At 42.2% G+C, this 19,618-nt stretch overlaps 1 protein-coding gene across 1 annotated transcript; it reads left to right on the top strand.

Annotated features, from left to right (window-relative positions):
• The first annotated feature begins 6,967 nt into the window (after positions 1-6,967).
• On the top strand, positions 6,968-17,150 carry LOC137895646 (pleckstrin homology domain-containing family A member 1-like). The gene is made up of 14 exons (XM_068741137.1): positions 6,968-7,054; positions 9,442-9,644; positions 10,867-10,923; positions 11,033-11,078; positions 11,236-11,333; positions 11,679-11,810; positions 12,061-12,201; positions 12,614-12,682; positions 13,116-13,180; positions 13,582-13,645; positions 13,805-13,894; positions 14,496-14,569; positions 15,147-15,221; positions 16,049-17,150. The coding sequence occupies exons 2-14, from the start codon at positions 9,504-9,506 to the stop codon at positions 16,278-16,280; spliced, it is 1,284 nt and encodes a 427-aa protein (XP_068597238.1). The 5' UTR covers positions 6,968-7,054; positions 9,442-9,503; the 3' UTR covers positions 16,281-17,150.
• The last annotated feature ends 2,468 nt before the right edge of the window (positions 17,151-19,618 follow it).

The following is a 19,618-nucleotide window of genomic DNA, read 5'->3' as shown; positions in this document are numbered from 1 at the left end:
GCCGTGGAAGTAACTCATGCTGGAGAATCTTTTCTTAAAATTGTGCATCCAGACAGAATCATCAAAGTCACATGGTATAAAGCAGACCGATTCATTAATTTTACAATAATGGGAACTTTATATTTTTGTCAGATGACAATTAAATTATAGTCAGTTTTGTCATTGAGCTAAATCAGCTCAGAATCTAACACTCCTACAGATGGTTGTGGTTTGCATCTTAAAATTCTTGGTTACTTTATAGGTGTTGGACATAGTAAGATGGTTTGCCTGGAAAACAATATAAAAATACCTCCAGATAATTCAGCCATGCATACGTAATTTTATAGAGATTAAGATGTATATAAGAGTTGTGTTTTAACTTTTTCAAATATACTGTAAGTTATCAAAACACAGAACTCTGCTCTTAACAGAACTGACTTTATTGGTATTTTTGTATCTAAGCCAACAAATATAAATCCTTATTTGCTGTGGCCATGACAGCATGTCAGCTGTTAGTAGTCATTGAAATCATAATTTAATATCTGATGATTTAGTTTCAAAAAACCTTAAGCGAATCAACAATAACTCACGAGGCTTCATCGTGCAGCTATATGTTCCTATTCAAAATGGATTTACTTTACAGTAGTAGCAGCATTAACAATGCAGCAGTGGTTACAACCATTGCTCTTCCTCTTCACAAATGCAGGCCGGCCTGTCTGCAACCCGATTCCCTGTTTGTTGTTTTCTATTTAGCATAACCCATAAGCAACCATCATTGCTGAAATGTTGCTGGCATAAATCAATAGTTGACATCCTGCCAGACAGGCAGCAGGATGTCAGAGAGAGAGAGAGAGAGAGAGAGAGACTGGGAAAACAAGAGCTGGAGGAAAGAGTGACTAAAGCACAGGGTTTCTCATAATAACCATCAGATGAAGACAGGAGCCGGAGAATGTCAGAGCAAAAACACTACATGCCTGTTTAAAAAAAACCTGTGACATGAGGCCTTAAGAAAACAAAACAGCAAACAAGGAGGGTGAACAGCAAGCAACGTGCACTTTTTCACTTTTTCCACCTTCATATCTGTTCAGATTCATTGTTGAAATAATGTCAGACATGCTAGTGCAGTTGCAGGTGGCTGTTCGTTGAACATTACGGCCATTAAGGGGAAGCGGCATGGTTTGTTTTTAGGTAGACTGCCACTGGTTGATGATGGGCTCTGGCTAATGTCCAACCAGCTTTCACTGACTCATGAGGTCTGTCACCACAGTGTGGCTCAGAGGTCTGTGACCTGTGGCAGCGCCGCATGTCCAGCTTCCTCAACTCTGACACACTTATCGCATGCTTAGCAGCACGGCTCTGTGCAAGTGCACTAATGAAAGGAACACACGCTCTAATGTAAACAGCACAGATTGTGCAGATTTGCAACTAAGACCTTCATTCACGAGGTTAAGCTCCTCTGTGAGTCATGACATTAGCATGAGGGTGTTTCTTTAAGTACTAGAGAGCTAAACAGGGCTACTTGTAAAACAAGATCCATGTTAGAAGTTAAAGGTATGCTGTGTAACAAGGACACTTGACAGGCTCAATTAAAAAAAAAAAAAGGTGTGTGACAGAGAGAGAGACTGACAAGCCTTGCAGACATAGTTTCATATGGCAAAACACGGTACGGTATATGACTTCAGCGTAACAGGAATAAATCTCAAGACGGTAAACTCCCTGTGTGCAAAGGTGGATGTGCAACAAACACTGTTTCTGTGTGGTACAGACCACACTTCAATGGGAAATGCAGAAACACAAGTGTCTCATAATATGCATGTGCCAGTGTGCACAAAGGTGCTGCTTTGCCTTTGCCAAATATTACTTGCAATTACTATTACTTAAAATACTGCTTTAATTAAATGAGTATCTCTACGACGCTGCGATGCAACAGTGTGCAGACTGTTCAACTAAATCATCACTGATTCACGAGCGCTGCCAAACCTGACACTAAAAGCTTATCGTGCCCCTGGTTAAGTGAATGTATAGCCAAGGAAATGCTATGAGGCATTCCACTCACAGCATTAGCATCTTATCAATATTGCACATACAGTGCAGTTGATTGTGCCTTCAAAATAGCGCTCCTGTGCAAAATGCATGAGTGTGTATTGCTGCCATGTTCTAATGATGAATATTTATTTTAGATCAGAGGAAGAAGTGGGGAAAACCCCAAACCTGTGACACCCAACCATCTGAGCTCTGACAGAAATGATGCTCAGACAAATACAGACTCTTAAATATACTATGAAGTCCATTTGAACTGATTTGCCTTCACAGACTTCACATGACTTTCAAACTGAAGACTGATTCTGCAAGCAAGAGGATTTTCAGTCTCTTGTGCCCAATGGCCAACAGGTGACAGAGGAATCTGCATTTGAGGAGAGCAATGAGGAGTGGCGAGAAGAATCTCTGGGACCAACCTGCCTCCTGTCACATTAACATGAGACTGGATGGGAAGCTGGACGACACATGGACAGATAGAGACAGAGACAGAGACAGAGACAGAGACAGATGCATGCAGCACATCTTATTATGTAGAACAAAACTCACCGCCATGTTCCATGACTTGACCCAGGGAATATTATCAGCAGTGTGGGATGATCCTTGCCTCTTCCCGAAACACCATCGCTCTGACTCACTCCCACCTCCTCTCCCTCCTCCCTCCTCCCTTTCCCACTGTCTTCCTCCCTCAACGCTCAACCCTCCTTCCTTCTCCCCATGTCCACTGTCTGCTGCTCACTCACCCCTCCTCCCTCCAGCTCCTGCCTCACCTCGCGCCAATAAAGAGCATTAAATGTTAATGTTTGTTTCCATCTCAGTTCCTCTTCTCCCTCCCTATCTCTGTCTCCTGGATTTATCTCCATCTCTCTGCCTGTCAAGTTGCTCCTTCTTCATCTGACTGCAGATTGTGACTCTCCTTTGGCCATTACCTCATGAGTCAGTGAAAGCTGGTTGGACATTAGCCAGAGCTCCCTTTGGTGGCCGATGGTGGCGCAGTGGTTGAGAGGTTGGCGGTTCGGTTCCCGGCTCAGGCACATTTGTACATTTTCGTTGTGTTCTTAGGCAAGACACTTCACCCACATTGCCTGAGCGCATGCGCACGTGGCGACCAGCAGCAGACTACAGTTAGACTGTAACTGCATTAAACCAAATTGCCCTCCGAGGGACAAAATCAATAAACAGTATTTAGTAGATTTAGTAGAATTATTTCCAATCACCTTGTACTGAGGTAAAAAAAAAACTAACATAGTAGGAGAGGAGAAATAGGGGGTGCAAATTGGAAAACAGCTAATCAAAAAAGTGTGGCACGGGGTGTGTTTACCTTTGCTCATTGCATTTAGCTTCCTCTCTCTTTTTAATAGCAGTCAGTTATCATCAGCAAATATGATTAAGCCTCATTGCACAAATGCAGCTCTCGCTACTGTATCTTCTAACAGAAGACTAATTATAATACATGTCGTCTCCACTTTTAGTAAAAACACATTTACATGTTTTTTGCGGCTCAAAGATGATTTTTAATCTCCTTTGTGGAATTTAGAGAAAGAGCAAGTAAAAGGCAACGCAAGTAAAAGAAATAAAATTATTGACCCGCGCACAAGATAGCAGCTACCAATATGTCATAGGTATAAGGTGTTGACCTTTCCTCTCTTGTTAATCTATTTTATTGTACGGCATATGGTCTATATTGACCGTCACATTTGTGAAAAAACAAACATCTATTCCACTGACTTTTAAAGATTAAGCCGACAGTGGCCAAAATCTATTGTGTGTACACAGCATTTACTGAAGGACGTGGAGTGTAACATTACCATGTTGATGCATTTTAATTAATGTTAAACTTTAGGGCCCTGCAGTGAATAACCACAGTAGTTACTGAAAGACACACAGGAAGGGACACACTCAGACTTTGACTTATGATGCTGTCCAATCAAATGGCTCACAAAGAGCAAACCGGCTCATCAACAACTTTCCCCAAACATCATGAGTTCACGTTCACATCAACTGCTCTTTAAAAAGACGCATACTCGGACACGGTATGTGAGAAGAGCCACAGATCCCTCAGAAACCGCCATGTTTAATAAAGAGCAGATTGCAGTAAGGATAAACAGGAGAAGGTATATTAAGATCAACGAGTCCATGCAATCTGTAGCAAGTGTAAATACAAGGACATACACTGTGTGGTCATCCAATCGATTGATCAGACAAGCATGAGTAGAGCTAATAGGGTGCCTTTTTTTGTTCTTGTTCGGGATTCTCTGATTGTTTCTGTTGTTTTCCTGCAGAGGACAGTGGTAGATATCTCAGAGATGGCATGCCTATTAGAGATGTAATTAAATTACTTGATCTGCATGTGCAGCTGAATGGATTGCTATGACTGTTGCTGCTCACATTCACAATGCTTTGGTAATTCCTGCACTTTTCAATTATCATCATCAGGTCAATTCTTAGGTCTTTGAATTCGGATAGGCTGTAATCATTCCCGTCAGCATCAGCTCTACTCTGTTAGTGTTAATTGACTGTTTGCTGAAGGAAGATTGTGACCATGGAAAGCAAGGTGCAACCAACTGGAGAAATAATTGTGCTATATTGTCATTCTGAGCATTTTAACAGGCTCCAACAGCCACTGTGCCAAAATAGCGCATCATACTCCCAGGTGGATTCATGCAGAGACAGCTGCAGCCACTTCTGCAAACTAGTTCTATTTCTAGGACTTTCCGGGGTCTGCTTGGAGGACATGTTCCAAAACATAGATCGGTATTTACAGAAATGGATGCACGGACCCCACAAATCAAACCAAAATGAAAAGCATCTTTACTAAGCGCTGCTTTGTCTAACTCTAAAGTACAGATCATGATGAAGAACACAGACATCCCTGCTATGGGAAAAATTTTGTGCTAAAATGTATTAATGACAATGAAAGCAAAACTTTGAAATACAAAACTAAAATCAAAATAAGCAAATGGAAGAAACCAGTTATAAGAAAAGCTTTTTCAGGGCTCCTACAAAGTGTGTGTAAATGGAATGCGGCTAGAGGGTCAAGGATGGATGGGTGAAAGGGTAAGGGGGGTTGAGCCGAAAAGAATGTCCCCTTGTCCCCTTGTCCCCCATGTATCTTCAGAAGTAATGCTGAATAAACCCCAGAGGACCAAAAGTTACTTTAGATTACTGTAAATAAAGAAGCTTCCAGATCCCAAGCTAAGTTAGCTACGCATAAAGTAAATGGCTGACAATGGCAGCAGCTAAACGTGACAACATGTCAAACTACTGCACAGTTAGAGACGGATCCTTTAATTACTGGAGAAGCTGAGCTTTCCGGTTTTGCCGGCGGTTGCAGGAGCTCCAGTGTCTGAGGATAGGCTGTGTGTGGGCAGTGCAGGGGGCCGGCCTGCTCGCTACTTTACAGTACATTTTAACAAGTGGTTACTGCTGGCTAAAAGGGCCTATAATCAATGTTATTTCAAGGAGAGTACCCAGAGCCAGCAGAGAGCACCAGCAAGCTGACACTCCTCTGCTGTCCTCTCCTCCTCCTCCGTAATCACTCTGTCCTTGCATTGTTTACCCTCCATTCTTTCCTCCTCATTTCACTGTCTGCTTTAAACTGCATTCTCATATACTCATAGACATAGAAAATGATTTTAAACATGATAGGTTATTACCACATCTCTGAAATCAGCACACATGTATCTATTCAGCTAATTATGAGCAATAATGTTCCGTCTGAATGGGTGAGAGCATTCAATATCCTTCTTCTGACAAATAAAATGTCACCACATCTTTCATCTGGTAGTTGTTCTGGTTTTTTTAATATTTTTATTTTTTATCATATCATACAATCTTCATCAGAAGATGACGAGACAGTATAATCAAATGGAATTTTAAAGATGGAACTGGTTATAAAATGAACCAATCTGTTATTAACAATGAGATAATTGCTGCTAAATTGTCTAATTCACATAAATAAATTCACAAAGCTGCTGGAATATTCCTAATTATGTTTACATTCTCCAGTCCTTGTGCAAGGTTTCCTTTTTGGAACATTGGTATGAAGAAGCATCCTCCCTCCTACCATTACTGGTGATAGTCTCTTGGGTAAGAGGACGTTCTAATCAGCTACTGCAACCCATTAGGTTAGTTTTTATTTATGTATATAATTCATTTATTTTTATCACGAAATGTCATTAGACCTTTCAGATCTTATCTGTGTTTTGGATCATTTCAAACACTGAACAAAATAAACCCGGCCTCCTCTCCTCGGGCCACATGTATCTACATGGTGACCTGTATCATCACCAAAAGGTTCTAAATTGTTCTTGGTATCTTTATACACCGACCATGAAAAGTAATTTAAGTGAATCGGAGTTGATGTGTATTTTTAACTGATTTTTGAATCTGTAAATTGAGTTTTCAATGTTAAAATTACATTTATTTTACAGGCTCCATTCTTGATCTGATCTGCATGAAATACAGTGACAAAGTAGAGGCCCCCACCCTACAGGAGTGTGTCAAATTCCATAAACCTTGGTCAATAATCAACCCAAATATTAAGGAACAAATTTTGAAGCTCAATTGACTGCAATGCTACAGAAAATCTCAAACTGATCCATAATCCAGGATCTCTTCTGGATCATCACCAAAAATGTAATTATCTGTTGCTGGTAACATTCCTAATATTTCCTGAAAATCTCATCAACACTAGAACATTTTGAGTCATCTTGTTAACCGACGGACAGACAGACAGTCAAACGCTGGCGATCACGTAACCTCTGTCTCGGCGGAGTAATAAGTGACGGATTGGCTCCCCCTGCTGCTTGATTTATGAACTGTCCATTTCATAAAATGTTTTTTCTTATTCGGTTTGTTCGTACCACACAGCCGTAACAGAGTGATCATCTTCATTATACACAATCTATGATACACAGCCGTGTGCGGGGGGCTTTCGTCGTGGCTCCGTGGAGATGGCAGAGCGTACAGATCCAACAAAAACAAAAACCAAGACCGTTGACCGCTGTTTGTCGCGTTTAAAGAAGGAAATAGTCGGGTAGGTTCGCTCGATAAAAAGGGCTAGTCCTAATAAACGCTGCGTTGTTGTTTCATCCAACTATGGGCACAAGTTAGCTTGTATTTTAGTAGATTGTACGCCGATTCGGAGATGTTAGCTAGGATACTTAATTCTCGACGTTCACCACTTTATGAAGCCTCAGATAGAAATTATCTCGCATTGTATTCTTGTCTGTTGGGAGGCCAGCAACGCGGGAAGGGTAGTTCGTATCGTCAGGTGGTAAGATAATGTAATGCTATCTGTTCAGCATGTTTGTAATGATGTGAAGTGGCTGCTAATTAATAGCAGGCTAACCCGAGCCATATCTCACAGTTAGCGTCGGGCCAGGGGCTGTGACGCTGCTGCTGCCTGCTAGCATCAAAGTTCATTCATTTAGTGTTCGCTAACTTCAGATATCAGTTCAAGGTTATTCTGCGTGGAATTTATAAAGCACTTTCGGCAAGTTAAGGAGTATGTGCTGCTTTTTTGACAAAGATAGCTGACTGATAATTGACCTGTCCCAGACCTGATAAAGACAAGTTACATCCCGTCCGTTTCAATGGATTGCCCTTTTCTTAGCTTTTATATTTGTGTCCTAAAGTATGTCTTTCATCGTTTTTCTTTATTTGTTATATATATAACCTATATAATTTGCTTTTAATCTCCATAGCACGGAGAACAGGCAGGTTGGAAAACCCCCCGAGTCCAGAAAGTTGGGACGCTTTGTAAAACAGAATGTCAGAATGTGTTTTTGGCATTGAATTAACTTAAAAATAACACGAAGCGATATCGGAAGTTGCACCTCCTAATTTGAGTGTTGTAAATGTGTTTATTCTGAATTTGATGCCAGCAACACATAGCAAATATTTCACCGAAGGGCAACAAATGACTGGGAAAATAATGGAATGGTCTAAAACACGTGTGTGTTAATTTATAGCAGGCAATATAATCACACCTGGTGGGCATCCTTAAAATGTGAGTTTACAAGGAGACACGATATAAAATGGAATAGAAAGAAGTCGGTGAATATGTCGCTTCTCTGTTACGGCTGGTTCCCGCTGTGAATATTTCTATTTGCTGCCGTCTCCCTATCTTCCTCTTGCTCGCTGTAATTTGACTCTTTGCAGTATTGCATACTCTGGAAAAGCCTTTGAGGCAGTGCATTTGTATGTGTTTTACTATGATACTGTTTGAGTTTGTCCTCCAAATTTTACTCGATCTTACTGAGCATTCACCATGGCAACACGATATGGAAAGTTTCCCCGCAGGAGGCCCGATTATTGGATTTTTTTGTTCCGTCCCCCAGATGCTCTTCTTGCGGTCTGATCCCGAGGTCAATTTTCACTGTTAAAAATAGCAAATGAAAAAAGAAAAGTTAAAACGAAGAGACTGTCAACATTATCTTGGTAGAGCGGACAGACCTCTCTGCTGTCCCTGTGCCCCCTACTCTGGAGAACACTCTCTTAAATGTTAATACTGCCAAACAGGAAGGATGTCACTTCCTGTTTGATGGTGTTGGCAAATTTCTTGCCTTGTTGAAAGGTCTCCTTAAAAATCTATTAACTGCTTTTCAACATACCCTGCAGCATGAGCTTGTGCAGCTTCTAGTTTACGTGATCACCAAACTCAACAGGGAGGCCTCTCGCGCTCGCATGGCATTCATTTGGTGGTGAGATAGTCGTCCATGAGAGTGTTGCTCTTTTCTCCTGCCTGTGTGTCGAATATGATGACTCGGGTGGATGCAATGTCCTACTTGGATGTTCTCGGCTCGGAGTCCATGCACAACAACCGGGCCTTTTGTCCCTGCTCCGCCCCATCCGCCCACGCAGTGCTCGTAATGTCCTGGAGAAAGAGCGCCTTTATCTCTCTTTTCCAAAGACTCGTCTCACTCCCGTATTTGAGCATCAGTACAGAAAGACAAAAGCGGCTTAAACTGGCTACAGTAAGACAATATGCCTACAGTAATGCTGCTCCCACTTTCGAAGGTTTTGACAGTGACATGGAGGCACGGTGGCGTAGTGGTTAGCACTGTTGCCTCACAGCAATAAGGTACCGTGTTTGTATCCTGTAGAAGGGACTTGTCAGAGGCTTGCCAAATCAGATTCAAGAACAGTTTGGAGGGCTGCTAGCAAAAAAGGAAGAAATCAAGAGTGGAGGAGGAGGTAGAGAAAGAGAGCGATAGTGTGTTACAAGAAAAAAAGAGACTGGGTGAGGATGATGTAAAAGGATAAAGGCAGAATTGTAATTTGTCACATGATTTCCTGACAGGCTGTCGCCCAGTGAGCTCTGATTAGGAGCAGATAGATGCAAAGTTTAAGGAGCAGGAAACCTTAGAAAGGATGTTGAACTTCCTCATTTCTTTTAAATACTTCCTCTCTGTTGCATAGGAATTCTCACACGTCCCGCTCGTCCCTGGTCTGAGCAGGCCGGGGAATGTACCGGCAGCGAGATGCCTTACGTGGACAGACAGAACCGCATCTGTGGCTTCCTGGACATAGAAGAGAATGAGAGCAGCGGCAAGTTTCTACGTCGTTACTTCATACTGGACACGGAAGAGGGAAGCTTGGTGTGGTTCATGGACAATCCACAGGTAATACCTCAGTTTGCCTCGGCGCTTAAAATAATAAGGAAGCACAGGAATATATCAGGTTGTGCGTCCTTCAGCTGTTTTCAAGCCATGTAAAAGAAAAGATCCTTTATAATTAACTCAGAATTTGGTTTGCAGATACTGTAGATACACAGAAAGCATGCAGTGCAGCAAAGATTTTAAATAATTCAGGTTGTCCCTTTCTTTTTATAGATCCAAAAAGCTTACATTTTAATGACTTTGAATTTGGATCCCATAGTTTCAAAAACCGGAATGAACTCTAATGGAGTGCATTCAAAGCATAATATTTTGGTTTATTAATATAAGTTGCTCTGACAAACTTGGCTCAACCCAAGACTCAATATATCTATAGATGAGGCATGGGCAATCGACGGCCCTTTGGGCTCTTTAATCCAGCCCGCCGTACTTCTCCAAATTATATCCATTCATCTATTTTCAACTGCTTATCCGGGGCCGGGTCGCGGGGGCATCAGAGCCGCCTGTCGACCCCAGCACAGCAAATTATATCATTAAATTACATTTTAATATAATTAAACCTCATTAAGTTTCACTTTTCCCTGTAATGCTACCTGTAAAAGGACAAATCCTTTCATGTGATGGCTTTTACATATCATTTATATTAGTTCACACAAACACTCCATCCATCTGTTCCTGGCCCTTCTGTCAGATTTTAGAACCCATTGTTGCCGGCGAGTCAAAACGTTTTCCCACCCCTGCTATAGATGATCCATGAGTGAGTCTTCTGCTTTAATGAGTGGTTAAGTAACAGTGAGCGGCTGTGTGGGATCCCGCAGGCTCCGTGGAAGACATTTGACAACGGGACGGTCCTTTCTGTACCAGAAAGCTGTACAGCACCCAAATAAACTAAAGCTTTGCTATTTGTTGCTTCCAATTTAGCTTTTAAGACCCCCACCCACGGGTGCGTATGAGTTCACCGCTGTCGGTATTAAAGCTTGATCAAACCAAAAGATCTTCCTCTTAATATATATATATATACCGGTATATATTTTTTCCATATGTATGGGGTAAAATTTGATTTTTTTCTTTTTGTTGCATTCTCTTGTCAGCTTGTTCTCATTTACCTATAAGGGGTTTGGCCTTTCCGCATAAACACAAGTTTTAGTAGGTGTGGACACGTCTCTCTCTTCAGACACACATTTTCTCTTCACATAAATTGTCATTTGTACCTTTTTTCCCCCTACAGAACCTGCCCATTGGTGCAAACTATGTTGGCTCCCTCAAACTGACTTACATCTCTAAGGTGAAAAGGAATATGAATAAAACTCATCTGACATAAACAGAAAATGTATATATTAATATAATCCGTTTGCAGATTTAAGCTGACCATTGTGTGTGTTGTCCCCCCGTAGGTCAGTGATGCCACAAAGCTGAGGCCGAAAGCAGAATTCTGCTTCGGTAAGAAAACGCTGGTCATTTAAACTTGCCGTTCTTTCTCAGTGTTTATTTGCACGTGATTCACATTGAATATGGGGTGAAAGTAGCACAGAGGATGTAGACTGTCTGAATGTTTCACTCTTTTTTTCTGTTGCTCTTTTTTAAAATCATCTATTAGTCATCAATGCTGGGATGAGGAAGTACTTCCTGCAGGCGAATGACTTACAGGATCTCGTGGATTGGGTCAACATTCTCAATAAAGCCACGAAGATCACTGTGAGACACACACAGCATTACTCTTTCCACTGTTTTTTTTGCGGGGGTGGCTTTTATTTTTCTTTGGAAGCAATGAATGAGTGAACAGTCGAGTAAGTAGATGGGAGTGAGTCAGGGCTGACTAACGGGATGTTGTATTGTAATGGGTTCTGGTGTAATGGACTGTTTTCATTGTTCTCCGTGAAGTCTTAGCCATTCAAAGAGGAAATGGATGTAGAGCTTTTGCATACGTACAAATGACACGCTCTGCCATAATCATGAGAAAGTTTACCTGACTTCCGACAGCTGAATCCCTAAAAGAAACCTATTTGCAGTTATTATTGGTAAAAAGTATCTTGTTTTAAGGTGCCAAAGCTTTCTGACGGGCAGCAGAATGCAGAGAATCACAGGGTTCTGCCAGATGTCCTCATCACTAAGAAACCAATCTCCTATAAGACGGAGATCATCGGCGGAGTCCCCATCGTCACCCAGACACAGGTAACGCACCGTCCACTGTGTCTGCCTGAACGTTATCATTCTTCATATCCGTAGCGACTTCATGTAATAACGCTGCCTTGAATGAAAGTCACCTAAATATGGCTCGACTGCATATTCTATTAAACAGAATTCACACAGTTCTTTGACTGCTTAATGGGTTTTAAGTTTACCTTAACCCACCTGCTCCTTCTCTCACGGTCCTAATGTCTTCAATTACCTTTTTATTTTTATTTTGTCCTGTATCCTCAAGCATGTAGGTGGTGATGGTGCAGACAGAACGGAACGCGAGGCCTTGCATCGTTCCCACAGCCAGCTACCCTATTTCCTGAGCAGGTCGGTTCAGGAAAACACCATCATCAAGTCGGGCTACTGCGTCAAGCAGGGAGCTGTGGTGAGCGCCTGCAGTCCGCTTTGACTTGGCCCTCTGGTCCAGTCGGAGGAGTTATTTGGTACAGTGTGGGACATCTTCCAATGGAGTCAGCAGTTAAAACTGGCTGGTGACCTGGCAACAGCACACTTCATAGCCGAGTTCTTTTGTGTGGAATCTTTTTAGGATGATGACACAAAAATTAATTTATTGTCCACAAAAATTGATGACATCTTCATCAAACTTGTCTATGGTAATCTCATTTTGTGCAAGCCTTTTATATATTCAATTCAATTCATGTTTCACTTACTTTTAACTGAGCGACTGCATACCCAGGTATGTATGAGGATTGTTGTGTCGTAAGTGTTGGCGAATGTTTTGCGTATAAAAGATCTGAACATCTCTTCCCCTTCCCCCCCCCCCCCCCCCCCCCCAGATGAAGACCTGGAAACGGCGATATTTTTTACTGGAAGAAAACTCATTGAGTTACTTCAAGTCAGATTTGGTAATAATAAAAGTTATTTTTTTCTTTTCAAGTCACGCGGTGCCTTTAAGGAATATCTTTATCAACAATGTATGTGGAACGGATTTAACGGCAAGCAATGGCAAACAAACTGTCCTCAGTTCTGACATGTTTTATCTGTAGTCTGTGAAATTCAATGTCCTCGCTGCTCGTGTCCTGTCATGCTTAGTTTTCTCTGTGCTGCCACACACACACAATCACAGATTGTCTTTACAATAATGTGCTTCACATAGTCTGCCTGTATTTGACAGCATTTTCTGTCTGTTCAACTATCCACTTTTTGTCTGCATCTTCTGTCTTCATTTTTAGCCGACATACCGTATTCAATATTTGTAGTATACTGTACTACCATGCAAATAGTAACATGTGTTGTGTGTATTTCTGGCTCTTGTGACAGTTATTTACTTTCTTGTAGGACAAAGAACCTCTGAGGATGATCCCGCTGAAGGAAGTTCACAAAGTCCAGGAGTGTAAACAGAGGTATTTATTACGTCGCAGCGTTTTATCTGAATCAGAATCGGTTTATTCACCATATTCAATGAAAGGATTCACAAACTATGAGTTTTTCTTGGTGCAATAGTTCAAAATGTAACATAAAATGGCAACAACAACAAATAATAGAATGGAAAACTATAGCGCTATGCGAGGGTATGCAGAAAATAATAGACCAAGTTAAAAAGAAACGTGCAAAAAAAAAAAAGCAGCATCAAGATGGATCCACAGATGTACATCAGTAGCAGCGAAAACCAACGCAGCCACGCAGTGCAGATGGAACAATCATTGTGTTAACATCTATCTTTGGAGCAGGAGAGCACTGTTTACATTTTCTGATTTAGATAAAGATCTTTGAGAACCGCTGTGTTTTCCCACTTCTGTTGTAGTGACATAATGATGAGAGACAATCTGTTTGAAGTTGTCACACCAACGAGGACCTTTTACATACAGGTAGAAGCTTGTTTTCTTAAAGGAATGTGCAATAGATTCTCATCTACACTATCTAAACGTATCATTCCTCATCATTCATGAACACTGGGATTGCTTCTTTGTATGCGTTTTGCTGATTTTGTGTCCGTTGTGTATCCGTTTCCTTTGTGTCTCCACAAGGCGGACAGCCCAGAGGGGATGCACAGTTGGATCAAGGCTGTCTCTGGGGCCATTGTGGCCCAGCGGGGGCCTGGGAGATCTGCTGCCACAGTATGTATTTTGGCCCGCAATAAAACAGAATGTATTTCAGTTATTTCAAATGGGAAAAATGTATTTGACAAACAAGTTATTTGAGCTACGAGCTCGGTCCTGGATCGAATTATACTCGTAGGTCAAGGTACTGCTGTAGAGGGGCGAGTGAGAGAAAGGGGAGGGATGTGCAGCAAATGAGCTCAGCTGGATTCCAACCGGGGATGTTGTGGTTCATGTTCATTGTCGTAACCCCTGAGCCTCTCCTGGGCGTCCACCTTGTCTGTGTTACATGCGCAGATTCATTATTTGTCCGTCAGTCATCTTTAAAAAAATAAATAAAAATAAAATCTCTTAATCTCTTCTAAACTGCCCAGTGTGATCGTCAACATCTTTGTTTACAGTACATTTTTTGACGTGTGATGGCCGCGGCATTTTTAGCAAGCAGCCGTAGCGGATAGTTGGTTATCAGCACATGACATAAACACACTGTAGCGTCAGCAGCGAGGGAATCAGCTGAGAGTTTCCTGTCATACCCTGGAAACTATAACTTTCCTCCATCTTCCTCTCCTCCTCCTCACCATGTCGACAGCTCTAACTGCTTTGCACTGTGTTGTTGCAGATGCGGCAGGCCAGACGGCTGTCAAACCCGTGTATACAGAGGTATACGTCTCGAATCGGGGAGTGCAGCAGCACGTATGTCAGCTTGTCTCAGCCCCCCCCCCCCCCCATCAAACATAAGTTTAACTTTTTAATCCTGTTTTCCACTCACTGGCTGTCCCTTAGTGGTTGTAAACATGAGCACAAATCCGAACTGGCTGCACAGCTGAGGCTCTGTATTTTAAGAACAAACCGTGTTGGGTATGGCTTGCTGCTTATCTCATCCACTTCTCCTCATTTGTTTTGCCTTTATTATTATTATATATTTTTGTGCATTTCGAACAGAACAGCATTTCGTTGAGTGCATTCTGGTAAACTTGTAAATAAAATGTCTCTCATGGCTTTGCTGCCGTGAGCATTGCACCTGAAATCAAGCACGACTCAAGTCGCTAAAAATACTAAAACATTTGTTTTATAACTCGAAGCTTAAACGCGATGAAATAAATACGTCACCTATCGACACCCGCAGTCGTTGCTGCCCTCCCGTTCCTCGTGACTTCACACGCACAGCTTTCATCTGCCTTCATTAACCTGCAGCCTACTCCTGTCTGTATTTCTGGGTATGTGTCTTTCACTCCTGTTTCTCTTCCCTTCATATTGGTGATCGACGCAGCCTGCTGCAGCTGTGTACCTGTCTTAGATGTGCGACATCCTGCTTGTCTCTCCTACTCCCTCCTGCTCACTGTCTGTATGTGGTCTTTTTCCTCTTTTTCACACACATGACGATAAAATACTTCTTTCTATGTTGACCTCTTTTAAGTTTGTGTGCAAAATGTTTAACGGCTGGACTGAAAACTACTGAATCCACAAGTACAGAGCTGTTGGTGTTCACGGCTTAATGAAATGCTTCATCGCAGCGTAGCAGTTGGCCAGTAGTGCAGTAAACTGAACTCGAGTTTTCTACGTTGTATATGACTTTACCATCTGGATCTATAATATATCTGCATGTGCTTGGTGTAATCCATTTGGAGAATATCTTTAAAGACGCGCGTTGGACTTTTAAACCAGTTTGTAGTCGGACTCTGGAATGATGAAGCGATGTTGTGGTTTTATTGTGCAGAAGCTTCATAACCCTGTGAAGTCATTGGATGGTTCAGATGCAGTTTTTGTTTTTACTGCGATGCGTCTCTAAAAGCTTCTAGTGGCTTTTACCGCCTTCTGTCGTGTCTTTTTCTTCCCATGCTTCTCTTTTGTGTTTCAGAGACTGAAATCTGACAATGAAAAAGCTGTGAAATATTGAACCAATGTTTCCCACTGCAACCTGTTGACTACCAAAACTAAACCCTGCTGTCCACCACCACTGACTGCTACTACTTCTACTACTGCTACCTAACAATGCGCCATTCTTCAGCACCTACAGCCTTCAGCACTCAATCTTCTAAAGCTGCGTCAGGCCCCGTGTGCTGACGTTAATTCCAAGTCTGTAACTTTTCGTGCTCCTGAAATGAACATAGACGCATCGGGATTCTGCGTTTCTTACTAACAACCGCTTCTTTGTTGCCGTTTCTCCTGTAGGAACACGGCAGCCGTTCCACTTTCTACTGCAGTCCCTCGGGTCCCGCCGTCTCTTGCTCGCCCGTATCTGCCATGCCACCATACCACCCAAACGGGGGGGCTGCTGTCGCGCACGGCCCACGCCCGCAGCCTGGCGTGGGACAGCGAGCACTTCATGAGCCTTTTGCCGCGGCCCAGTCACAGTCACACGCCAGCTCGCCTGTCGCTGCAGGAGACGAGCTTGGCAAAGTGACCTCCGGACTGCCTGCCGCCATCATCCAAACCCCTGAGGAGTCACCGTGGCGACGGCGGAGCAGCTTTGACCCCCGTACGTTTGGTCCGCCCCTTAACCTGGATGAGGCTGACCTGCCGGTGAGCCTGGTCTGAGCCTACAAGGAGGAAACGGATGTGCGTTGGTTCGCCAACTCGCCTTTAGGGCGCCTCCATAACTGCGCTGGAGAATTCACCTCTGAACCGCACTTGTGTGCCAAAGACGGCCCAGCCTTCACCCACAGCCCTTAGTTTCTCAGCTGTTGTACTTACAGCCCAGCATTTACTTACTAGGAGTTGATGATGTCAGAGCAGTGCTGATTAGGAATCAATGAGGAAAGCATTGCCCTAACCTTCACGGAGACACATCACCATTTATCAATTCATAGTAGTAATAATAAAAAGGGCTGGGTCTGTTATAGGTGAACTTCATGTCCTGTAGTAGATTACCTGAACACCTTGCAAACATTTTGAGAAACAATAACTGAAGCTCAGGCACTTCTGTTGCATGATAACATTTGAATGATTCTTCAGATCGTTTCTCTGCTTTTAGTTTATCTATGGCCGCTCTGTGTGCTGTGTTTTTTGCAGAGATATTTATTTTTGTATGCTTTTAGATCATTCCTGATCATAATGCCTGTTTTGCAAACCCAACAGGATGCAGGTGCTTCATAGTTTTTTTTTTTGTTTTTTTTTAAATACCACTTTAGTCCTACCAAATAAAACACTAATCTTTCTTTACATTTCTTTTTCTTTTAATTTCGCTATTAAGTTTAAGCTCGCTGTTTCAATCTGTTGTCATTGATTTGAATTGTCTCTATTTATTATGTGAATGACTTGAAAGTAATAAACACTGAAAATGTTATTGGCTTCCTGGAGAATCGTTCCATTTTTATCCATTAGCCTGATTAGTCCAGAGATAGTCAGAGCTTCAGTTTAGTTGGAGACAGAAATTCATTGCTGGAATTCATCACTCAAGTGTTATTCTGCCCTCGTGTGGTGAAACGAAAGACTGCAGTGTGGTTCCTAACCCGTGTTGTAGACAGAACAGAAAACAAATTCTAGTATTATGAAATATCTAAGAAATAAAAATGAAGCAGAAAATACACACAGTGGAGTCGAGAGTTTCAAAAACGAATTGAGAAAATGTTTTATAAATTACAAAATAAAACTGTATTTTCCATCAACTAAACTTCATCCAACCTGAACAAAAATGGCCTCGTATACGAATCTAGACTTGTCCAAGAAAGGACCCAATGGGCATACCATGCTTAATCGGGAGGGGGGGATGAAATGGAATTGTTAATGGAATCCCAATGGGATCATTCCTATTTAACAAATAGGAATAGAAACAGTTTAATCAGTTCCAAATGTTCCCATCCTGTGATTCTAACAGAATGGAACGATCAGTGGTGCCCAAAGCAGCACTTTGGTCTGATACTTTCTGATGCATTAAAGCACATGTTATCGGGTTGGTATTTGAATAGTATTTTAGTATAGTGAGAAAGCTCTCAGTTAAAATGCAAATGCTAATACAGTGGATTTCCTTCCAAACACCCAGGATTTCATCATGCAGGCTATGTAATCCATCAGCTGCTTATTTAGTAATCATTACATACATTTGTAAATGCTTACGGAGTAAAGTTGTGGCGCACTGCTAAATGTGCAAGGCCTCCAAAAATCAGATAATGAGCCGTGACATATTCTGGGCTTCGGCCGCTGTTTGCGATACGTTTTTCTGGATACTGCATGTGGGGAGTCGGAACGGACGGAACTCTGGTCTCTTCCATTTTCACACGGTCAATCTCCGCTGCTTATTGGAGGATGCAAGACTTTTGTGTGGCTTCAGGCGAGCTCAGCTTGGACTCTGGCGGCCAAGACAAGCAGATTGGAGTGGAAACCTCACACAGACCTCACTGGTGAATCCTTGGCTATATGCTCACTGGTCATAGTTGGAGAATGAGTGAATGGGTGTTCCTATACTGATGAGGTTGTTTTCATCTGTGGATGTTCCCACTGATTCTAGCCAATGTCTCTGAGCACTGCAGTATTCCCTTGGTACTAAGAAACCCTTCTTATGGCTGCATGCTTGGGGCATTGTGTGTGTCGTCATGCATCAAAATAACACGGCGCTCAAATTTCTAGGCCCAGAATGGAGTGTGCCCTCTAATCTTGGTCTATGTTGAATTCTGAGTTATACGTCTCCATTCGTTGAGTGTTCCTTTGAAACGTACAACCTCTGTGCCCCCCCTTCAATTGCCTTCTGGAGACAGAGGTTTGTGTTACTATGGTGCTCTGACACACCACAGGGGGCCTCGTCCCTCCCATCCAAGCCGGAGCTCTGAGGCGCTCCGCTCCATCCAGCCATGTGCTCGTGATCGATTGAGGTGTTTTGTGGCACTGAGTCATTGCCTCGGTGTTTAATAGATTATTTTACAGCTCAGCACAGATATCTAAAAAAAGAGATTTGTTTTTCATAAACACCAAAATTCAAGCCTCTTTTGCTGGAAATGCATCTCAGGAACAAACTAAGATATTTACTTTTTAATGCCTTCTCAAAGAATATTAGATTTCCTTTAAGCATGTGGCACAAAGAAAGAAAGCGTTTGATTATTCTTTGAATGTTTTCCACTTCAATCTGGGAGGTGTTGTTTGTTTTAAGTTGGAAATCCCCAGTAGATGTTTGCCTCCCTGACAGCTTGAAACTTAGAGCTTGGAAGAGATCATTACAGGATTAATTATCTTCTCACACAATTCTCCACTTTGAACAAATGTGGGTGTTCATAATTTCAAAGCTACAGTAACTCCTCAAATTCCACAATCCACCCAGCTTTTACACCATTATAGCCATAAGGCATGTGGAGGATGCGTGAAGGACTATGCAGCATAATAAATCTGGGTTGCATGGCTCCTTCCACCGCTCGGGGGTTTGATTTTTTTTATTTGTGTACTTTTTTTGTGAACAATTATTTCTAAATCAGCATTTACATACCTGGAATGTCCTTGAGCTTTTTTATTTTTGTTTTTATGAAGTGTCTGCATCTATAGAGATTGTTAGGGAAACAGCAAAAATAATTTACAGCGTTTACACATTTTCTTTGCAGTGCTTGAGGATACTCACTGCGTCACGTAAATCACTGACGTTGATAGAATTATCAAGAGTTGCTTTTATAATGCGTCTGCAAAAAAACGTAAAGTCGCAAAACTGGCTGCGCAGTAGAGAACCTCTCCAGCTGAAGAGCCCCCCCCCCCCCCTCCCTCACCGGGACAAAGCTCTCTCATCCCATAACCCTGCAAGCAGAGAGCAGAGTTTTTCCTCTT

This window comes from Brachionichthys hirsutus, chromosome 7 (assembly GCF_040956055.1).
Source record: "Brachionichthys hirsutus isolate HB-005 chromosome 7, CSIRO-AGI_Bhir_v1, whole genome shotgun sequence".
Lineage (NCBI taxonomy): Eukaryota > Metazoa > Chordata > Actinopteri > Lophiiformes > Brachionichthyidae > Brachionichthys > Brachionichthys hirsutus.
Note: the sequence above shows the minus strand (reverse complement) of the source record. Positions and strands in the feature narration are given on the sequence as shown.

Excerpts from the sequence above, each read along its gene's own strand:
- LOC137895646 (XM_068741137.1), top strand. The coding sequence starts at position 9,504 with ATGCCTTACGTGGACAGACAGAACCGCATCTGTGGCTTCCTGGACATA. Across the intron at positions 11,811-12,060 it reads CCATCGTCACCCAGACACAG|CATGTAGGTGGTGATGGTGC; the intron begins GTAACGCACCGT and ends TGTATCCTCAAG. Across the intron at positions 13,181-13,581 it reads GTCCAGGAGTGTAAACAGAG|TGACATAATGATGAGAGACA; the intron begins GTATTTATTACG and ends CTTCTGTTGTAG.